General features: G+C 31.0%; 1 protein-coding gene across 1 annotated transcript; it reads right to left on the reverse strand.

Annotated features, from left to right (window-relative positions):
- Nucleotides 1-5,340: 5,340 nt before the first annotated feature.
- On the reverse strand, nucleotides 5,341-7,183 carry LOC106352831 (29 kDa ribonucleoprotein, chloroplastic-like). The gene is made up of 4 exons (XM_013792471.3): nucleotides 6,630-7,183; nucleotides 6,382-6,483; nucleotides 5,685-6,098; nucleotides 5,341-5,600 (listed from the first exon to the last, which is right to left on the reverse strand). The coding sequence occupies exons 1-4, from the start codon at nucleotides 6,996-6,998 to the stop codon at nucleotides 5,535-5,537; spliced, it is 951 nt and encodes a 316-aa protein (XP_013647925.2). The 5' UTR covers nucleotides 6,999-7,183; the 3' UTR covers nucleotides 5,341-5,534.
- Between the last annotated feature and the right edge of the window lie 2,529 nt (nucleotides 7,184-9,712).

Here is a 9,712-nt window from a genome sequence, read left to right on the forward strand (position 1 = left end):
TACCTAGCTTAGTAAAGATCGGTTCTTTGGTCATTGTCTCTCTGTGTTGAAGCTTTAGTTTTCATGTGTTTGGGGTTTTGTCTCTGGAGGTCTACGATCTACCGGCATATGTATCTTAACATTGTATCTCACTTTGTATATTTCCATGAATGAATTAATGAAATCGTTAGTGTTTAAGAAAATAAGACAAATCAAAGACTTAATGTAAGTAAATCTAAGAACCTAACGAAAAAAGCTCAATGTAAAATATGATGAAAAATTAATAAATTTTTCTTTTCTTTTCAGTTTCTTTTTTTTTTTGCTAAATTATGACAAAAATCATTTTTTTTTTACTTTTACTCTTGGTGTTGTTGATAAAGTGGAAAAAATACTCTAAACTTTTCTCTTGGTTTGGCAGGTAAAATATATTAACGCTGATTACTGTTGCTTTTGTCATTTTCCACCTTTTATATTTTCTTTTCATTTACTTTATTTTATTTATTCTCATTTATTTTTCTTGTTTACCAATCACACTCATAATGATATCTAAATTTGTTGTGTTAAAAAGAATGAAGTGACAAAGGAAACATCTTTAGATTAAATAAAGAGCAATTCTTTCAAATAGCATTTTTTAAGTTTTTGTCATAAAAATAGTCCTTGAAAATTTTAATTTTAATTTTTTATTTTTTAAAATTTGAAACTTTATCCCCAAAACTCTATCCATTAACTCTAAACCTTAAGTCTAGATTAGTTAATCCTACGGTAAATATATTTTTACCTTTTAATAAAACTTACTTTGGTCATTTTCTTCATTGAAGGTTATTTTTGTGAAGTTACTAAAAAAATGTTATTTCTGTGAAAAAAATTTAAAAAATGATATCCTAGGGAATTTCTCTTAAATAAACTGATTAGATATAAAGCTGCTTCACTTTTTGATTCCCTTTTATAAGAAACAAAACAAAATTTTCATTTTTGAAGATGAAATTAGAAATCAGAATTTCACTATCATTTGTCTACATATATCTGGATTCTGGACAAAAAGATGGGTCCAAACATAATTTACTTTATCTCTCTAATATTTAAATGAAAGTTTGATCAAGTGATGGGCGGATATGTAACATATGCACACACACACACACACACATATATATATATATGTATTGTAAACTCTTAGTGATGATAATGTCTGGTTGTGGTTATGGAGCACTGTGCTTGATGATTGAAATACGAAACACAAAGTAATCGAGTTATGGTTTTTATTCTCCGTGCTCTCATTCACTCTCCCTATGTAGTCAAACTCCTTATTCTATCTCTTTGTTCTAAGCATCAAACATAGAGTATTTTCATACCTTTCCCCTACCCTTTTTTTTTTGTTTTACACATATCCTTGTTCATGTGGATAAGGGATATATAACTCACGGCCATGCATCTACTCCACATATATCTGCAAAAAGAGCACGCATTGTATAATATACAAATAATAATCCAATACAATGATAGATAACACAATACGATAATATACTGAAGATTTTAGTTATGAAATGGTACGCTCCACAGCTTATTCAATAGTATGGACTATGGAACTAAATAGCTATATTATTCAGTTAGCTATTTAAATGTTGTTTTCCGTGGACAGTTAACCCCATTCTATGAAGTATATACTTATATACGTGTGATAACAAATTACTCCTATAATATTAAACTAAAAGGAATTGCAATCCCAAGAACTCAGTGAAACCTGCCCCAATAGATTATATGTTGTGGGTTTAGAGATTATAAACATATAATTACTTCTTGAAGCCATTAATTTGTATTTGTATTTGCATGCTTGCATGCGTATTTAACTCTTTTGTATTGTTTTCTTATTGTGCCCCCACATTCCTCTTGGGTTTCTCACTTTCCAAGTTAACTTAATAATAATCGACCATGATGAATTTTTCAAACAACATAATTAGCTCATTCTCGATGTATTCGACACCTATTTGTTATATTTCAAAAGGCAAATTATTTAGATAGCATACAAATTATGACAAAGATAGCATACAAAGAGATTTTTTTTCAAAATAGTACTAACTGAAAGATTAATAACTAAATTATTCAAAACTCTAAACCTTTCCTAACCACTAAACCTTAATCACCAGGGCCGAGTTAAGGTATTAATGAACCTTTGGGGAAAAAAAATTATTTAACTTTACATGTATCTATAGACAATTTAAAAATTTTGGGTTCATATTCCCAATTATTTTTCAAAAATTTAGACCTTTTTTAATATTAATTTTGTTAAAAACTGTTTGAACCCCAGAGTCCATGTTCCCTTTCTCCATGCTCTAAGCCGTCCTTGTCAATCACTAAACCCACATTTAAATATAAAATAATAATAAATGATCGGAATATCATTTCCAGAAAACACTTGTAAAATATATAGAGATATAGTCAGCTTAAAATAGTGCTCTCACACTATAACACAAGCTTGCTTCTACATATGATTAAGTTAAATATGTCTAGATTGAGTTGGTTATGGAATTGATTTTTATATAATAAAGACAAAAGGATATGAGTTTTATTTTGTGCACAAAGGAAAATGAGTTAAAAAGGAAGAAAATGCCTAACTTGTAGGCAAGAAGGGTGGTGGAAGTATGATGGAGAAAGAGCAAAGTGGCATTTATTATTTTTGTGTTCTTCATTTTTGAGACATAATCTTCCATTAGTTCACTTCAATGTTCCTTCTCTGCTTTCGGTTATTGCTATGTCCTATTTGTTTTTCACTTTCGTTCATTTTTTTGTTTCCTTCTTAAGACCAATGACGTTGAAGTTACTCTTCGTCACGTGACGTCCGCACAATATATACAAGGTTTGATATTAATTTAGCATTATCCTATTAATCTATTGATAAAAAGTTCTTTTTTAATCTCAACCGTCAAATAAATCAAAATTGCTTTAAACTAGTTATTTTTATATATACACAAAATATATTAAAAACATCAATACAACTAGAGTTGCCAAAAAAAACAATCATTAAGGATATGACTGGTTTTCTCGATACCATCGGCAAACGCAGCTTTTGCGGTTTGTAGCGGTTGGTTGTTATTTTTTTACAACAATCATCAAAACCGTTCTAAACCGTTCTAAACCTCATAAATTCAAAAGCTGTTCCAGTTAGCGTTTACGGTTGCGGGAAGATAAGTATAAATACAAAAATAAAATATTAAATAAAAATTTTAAATACTAAAATATATCTATTATATTTTAATTAATATTATAAAATTCTAAAAATAAAAATTATTTTCTATAATTTTTAAAATTTTAAAACTATAACTTTTTTAATATAATTTTTATATTTATTATAATATTATTATTTTTAATATTTTTATAATTATATAAAATGTAAATATTGTTGATTTATTATCTAACCGTTGTTGCATTTGGTAGTTAGCCAGTCATAAATATCCCGCAAACGCACCAATTTCTAACCGCAGAACCAGTTGTACAAATCTCTTAAGACCGCTTGAAATCACAACTACACGCATCCGCAAACTCCCTCAACCGCAACCGCTAGTCATACCCTAAATCACCGATGTGCGTGGCCTAGTGGTTAAGCACATGGGTCAGCCTTATTTCGTTCCTAAGTCGAGTGAACTCGGTGAAAAAAATAAATAGATTAAACATGTTTCTGTTCAGTGGCCGAGTCACTTTAGAATATCTACAACCAATTGCTATTTCCACTTCTAAATGTTATAGTAGAAGAAAAGATGTTCCAATCCATTTTTATTTTTCTTTTAAAATAAAAATTACTATTTTTTCTTCTAAATATGGAAGCAAAAATAACATTCTTCTATTAAAGAGTCATACTTTTTATTTATAAGATAGTTCACTACTTTTTAGAACTTTTATAGTTATAACCAAAACAACTGTTTTTAGAAACACGGTTTTTATAAACATAGAATCACACTTGTATTTATGTAATAGTCTTTTACAAAAACATTACTTAAAACAAAATCATAACTTATGAAATTTGTAAAAGTTAAAAATACATAAGATTAATTATCAACTTTCATAAATTTAAAATATTTGTTTCAAAATTTAAATAAAATATTTTTGAGAATATTTATTTTAGAGCTGAAAATAGAAGAATACATTGAAAAGAAACACATTTCAATTTTAGAATTGATATATTTTAGAGATAAAAATAGGAAAATACACCAAAGATGGTCTTATAGACTAATATCACACTAATTGTTGTGGTCTGTTGGTAAAGATCTTCTTTTATGACCCTATGTCTTGAGTTCAACTCTCTCATATATCATTTTAACTATATATTAAATGAATATTGACCCATGTAAAACTTAAACTTAGCTCAGCCACTGTTTCTATTTACAGCTAAAGATTGGTTTTGGAGAGAGAGAGATTAAGTCCAAAAAGCCTAACTCTTCTTGGAATAACAAAGGAAAAAAAAAAACAATCAATAGAGAGGAATGTAAATGAAGGAAATTTCCTAAAAACACTTTTGGTTTATTACAATTGAGTCGATTGACATAAGCCTGACAAAAAAGCAAAAATACTCAGAGTATGATTAATGAAGATTTTTAGGATGAGTTTTTTTAAAGCATGTTTATCTCTGAAAACGTGTTAGAGGTTCTTAAATAAAGAAAAATTAATATTATATAAATTTATTTATTTTTCATTTTTCATTATAGAATAGAACCAATTAATATATGACACATATATATCTCAGAACTAGAAACGTTTTTTAAATTGCTTAACTAAGAACCTTTTAGCTTTCTCTTTCTTAATTTTCATTTATTTTAATAATTTTATTCTAGAAAATTGTGATAAAAGACTACCGATAAACATGATCTTAGCGGAATATAAGAACCCGTCTCTTAACTTTTAACTAAAAAAATTAAGAATCGGTTTATACCGTCTCTTAACTTTTAACTAAAAAAACTAAAAACCGGCTCTTAAATAAAATGTAGTAATGAATTTTCGTAATATGTTGATTTGCTGGTACTGTTAACGTCTATGTTGTAGCGGTCGAACCGTTCACTTGTGAGTTTGTGAAGCCATGCCACTCGACTGGTTGAAAAAAGTGTTACTATTTACACTCAAATGCGTCTACTATCTGTGTTGTCCGTGGTCAAAGATAATCAATCTTAGGCCCATTTTCATAAAACTGGGATCGAATGTGTGGTACATATAAAACCAGACCATACAACATTGTATGGATCCAACTGATTACAAACGAAAAATTTGTAATGTTTTAGGAAAATTGTTTACTTTTTCTTTCAAGAGAAGAAGATAAAAAGCATTGAATAACGAACAGACCCTAGCCTGCACAGGTACTTGGGCTTTGCCCCCACCATAAGGATGAAAGAAAGATTTAATATATAAGAAAAAAACAAAGTCCAAAACCCTAGTCTGCAAAGATAAAGGCAAAACATTCAAAGCCCAAAACGAATCAAAAGTGAAATAAAGAAACAAAAGCCCAAAACATAAATAGCTTGTCGTCAGTCAAGATGAGCTACACCTCCAGAACATGAAGTTGCATGCATGTTCACTCAAAATTGGCGCCTTGGTGGTCTAGCCTCAGCCTCCGAGACTCTAATCTGTCTTCCATCCAAATCCTTTATAGAAGCCCAACAAAAAAGTGTATCAGACAGTGTTTGCTAACAAGTACTACTGATCAAAACAAAATGATGATTACTCACAGCTCCATTCAAAGAACTGATGGCTCTTGTGACCTCTTGAGGAGAGCCGAGTGTCACAAACCCAAAACCCTTGGATCGACCAGTGTCCCTGTCGTAAATGACCCTGGCCTCTACAACCTTTCCTTGCTCGCTAAACAAGCTCTCAAGAGCCATGTCATCCACACCCCACGAAAGGTTGCCCACATAAACTCGGTCTGATGAACCTGATCCCGAACCTGACCCAGAACCGTAGCTGGAACGCTCAGAACCGTAACCAGAACGTCCTGAACGTTGAGAACCGTAACCGTAACGTTCAGAGCCGTAACTGGAACGTTCAGAACCGTAACCACCACTCCTAGGTCCTCTGGAGAATGATTCCTCCCTCTTAGGTGGAGGAGGGCCAGCGTTAACCCTCAAGGGTCTGCCTTCAAATTCCTACAATGTTCATGTCCACATCGTTAGCAAAAACAACCACAATGCACAAAATCTAAAAGATCAAACTGCAAGATACAAACAACAAGCCTGTACTGCAAAGAAACAAAGGCTCAACGACTGTCTCACCAACTCAAATCCCCAAATGAGAAACAAGAAAGATCATATAAGTAACATGAGAAACAGCATTTCATAAAACATGAGAAAAGAAGCCAAAGAACAAGAACATACACACACAAAGATACTCTATAAACAACAAAGCAAAGAAGAGGAGTAATCTCCTTACATAGCCATTGAACTGTTGAGCTGCGGCCTCAACTTCCGCTGCAGTGGACATTGTCACAAACCCAAAACCTCTGCTTCTGCCAGTAACTTTGTCATAAATAACCTACAAAGCCAATCCATTTCATCACAATATCAAAACATCATATCATCAAAAGACTCATAACCCATTTTCAATAAACTAATAAGCAATCTCTACTTCATCAGCAAAACTATAAAGCACCAAACTTTAGGAAGAGAATCACTTCTTACCTCAACCATCTCAACGGTACCGGCGCTCTCAAAGAGTTGAGCGAGCTGGGCGCTATCGACATCGAAGGAAAGGTTACCGACGAAGAGCTTGAGGTCAGCAGAGAAGGAGCTGCGCTCCTGCGGCGGGGAGTCGTCGTCAGCGAACATGTCGTCTTCCTCCACCTCGAAATCGGAGGAGACGGCGACGTGTGTGACGAAACGAGATGGGGATTGGGCGGGTGAGGAGGAGCATTTGACGGCGGAGAAGGAGAGGGAGTGGAGTTTGAAGGAGAGTGAGGGAGGTAAGACGGAGGCGGAGCGGGAAACGCAGAGAGGAAGGGATTTGGGATTGAAGGAAGAGAGGGAAACGGAAGAAGCGGAGGCAGACATGGCTAAAGGCTAAAGCTTTATCTCTCGATGTGCTTTCGGAAAGGGGATAAGGTTTAAGGGTTCTGCTACAGATTTTGAGTGTGGAGAGATAATAAAGGAGACGAGACTTTGATATTTATCCCCAAAAATGAATCTCTCTTCTTTCTTTTTTCTTCTCATTTCGGTAAAAAGAGAATATCCCCACTTGTATATTTTGATTTTCTCTAAAATTTGTGTTTTACATACTATCATATTACTGTGATATATTTCCATAAAAGAAGAAAAAAATACCAAAAATATATTTAAAAAAATTTCCTAGGATGATTTTAAATGTTTTTTATCCTAAATATAGTTTTCAAAAGTCAAAATGAACGAAAGAGATTTCATTAAACGTCAAATTTTTAGGGTTAACTAATTTATATTTTTTTTAAGCATTTAGTAAGATATTACATCATCGTATAATTCATAACTCTAATATATATGATAATCAACTAATTGCAACATATGTACTTATGAACAGTTCCACATATAAGAATTTCACGATGAAGCTCTTTTCGAAATATTTGGATTATGGACGGTTCTCCATGTACGATATCTTCGATGGACATGCACTGTCTTTTGCAGACGGCTACAACAAATGGTTCTACCTACAGTATTATGGAACCTCCGATAAGCTTCTTATATTCTGCAGTAAATTGCATGGTCCGGAATTCGAACCCAAGATCTGGATGTAAAAACTTTTAAAGTTTAAACCTTAACCAGTGCTACAGTGCTTCCACAACTAATTTATACTCAGAGGATAGATTTGAGACGTATGATTTTGGGATTGGATTTAAATTTGAAAGGTATGGTTTTGGGATTGGATTAAGGATTTTAATAAGTAATTAAATAAATATTACAAATTTGAAATAAAAAAATAGGTTCAATAAAAAATTCGGAATTCAAAATAAAATTTTGATTTTTTTTTTCAAAAAATTATAAAAGTTCGAATTCAAAAACGTATAATTCAAAAATAAAAAGAAATTACTTTTTATTTATTTAAATAATTATATATATATTAAATATTTATAAAGAAGGAGTAAAATATCTTTACTTCTTTAATGAAACATCTTTTGGTATTTTTTTTTCTTTTAATGAAAAAATCATATTTTAAGATCATTTGAGAGAATTTTTCTATACATTATAATTTTATACTACATAGGTGATGTGGAATAGAACATTGGTATATATGCATGTACGTGATGAATAAAAGTATACGTGGATGGTTCCTCCTTTTATTTGGAATAATTTTCAGGTGTTTTTGACCTTATATTATGTTGATCACGTTATTTACTTCAATACATTTACCTGATACTTGTAAAAAAGAAGGATAAAACCCAACATTATAAATGTCATAAATTACATTATATCAAAATCAATGACATTCACTTAATTTGTATTTAAAATATAAGTAGTTGGCAAATAAACCTATTATTATATAAATTTCAATCCAAAACGGGAATGAAGTTCGAATTACAAACCTTACAAACAAATTTGCCTTTCGTAGAAGGTAGACCATCATAGTGATCCGTCTTCGATCGACGTGGAATATAATTATAATAATGCTCACGATCTTTACTAGTTAATGAAATGCGTATGATTTACTCCGACCTTAAGTTTATAGTAATTCTATTATAAATAGAATAATCTCTAGTAAATTCTCAGTGGTACATAATAATTTTCTTTATATTCTACTCTAAGATATAGTAATTCTATAAAAAATTAAATTTACTTCAATGATTCAGTTTATAATAGAATTACTTTATAATATAGTGAAATACTGAAATATATATAGTAATGTTGTTTTTTACTCTATATTACTTTATATTCTACTATATTATAGAGTGAGTCACTAAATAAATTCAGTCTTATAATAGAATTATTCTATTTTAGAGTAAACTATAGAAAAAATTATTGTATATCATTAGAGATGGTTTTGAAAAGATAAAGATTTTCAAGAGATAATCATTTGAATATACAAAATAAATAAATAAATAGAATGAATTTTAACATTTAGACCAAAAAATAAAAAATAAATAGAATGAATTAATGAGTTCAATAAACAAAAAGGAGGATTAGCTGAAAGGGGGCGTTTTCATGCTTATTCATAGATTATTACTTCGATTTTGTTGCCAACTTTTCTTTCAACATCTTGTTATGTCATTGCTTCCATCTTCCTTGTCCCTTTTGCTTGTTTATTTGTAACAAGATGCACATATATATATGTGTGTGTGTATAGAGAAATCATTTGCTCATCTTAGAGCATTCAATTATATCATACTAGAGCCTCTGTCCGCGCTTCGCGCGGATTACATGTTAGTTAAAGAACAGTTTAATTAAAATTGGGAGTTTTAAAGTTTCTGAAAGTGTAAGTTAAGTTTTGTTTCTTTTATAATGCGAAGACATTGGAAGCGGTGATCACTTTTTTTTATAAACCAAAGTAAGTTTGAATAATAAATTATGTTGATGAATTTAATATTCGTAAGAGAAAATAGTATTTGAGTGTGCCTATTTAATTGACGTAGAAAGCTGTAACGTAAATTTTAAAAAAGTTGACTGGTGTCGTTTGCTATGAGGCTTAGGATAGCAATTTATTCCTCTTTTGGAAGCTTCTCACGTCGGTTTGCCGGCATTAAATTTATACCATTTCACGTTCGGGTGTACTGAACCGTACCAAACTGAGAAAAAAAAAAATT

Source organism: Brassica napus, chromosome A7, assembly GCF_020379485.1.
Source record: "Brassica napus cultivar Da-Ae chromosome A7, Da-Ae, whole genome shotgun sequence".
Taxonomy (NCBI): Eukaryota; Viridiplantae; Streptophyta; class Magnoliopsida; order Brassicales; family Brassicaceae; genus Brassica; species Brassica napus.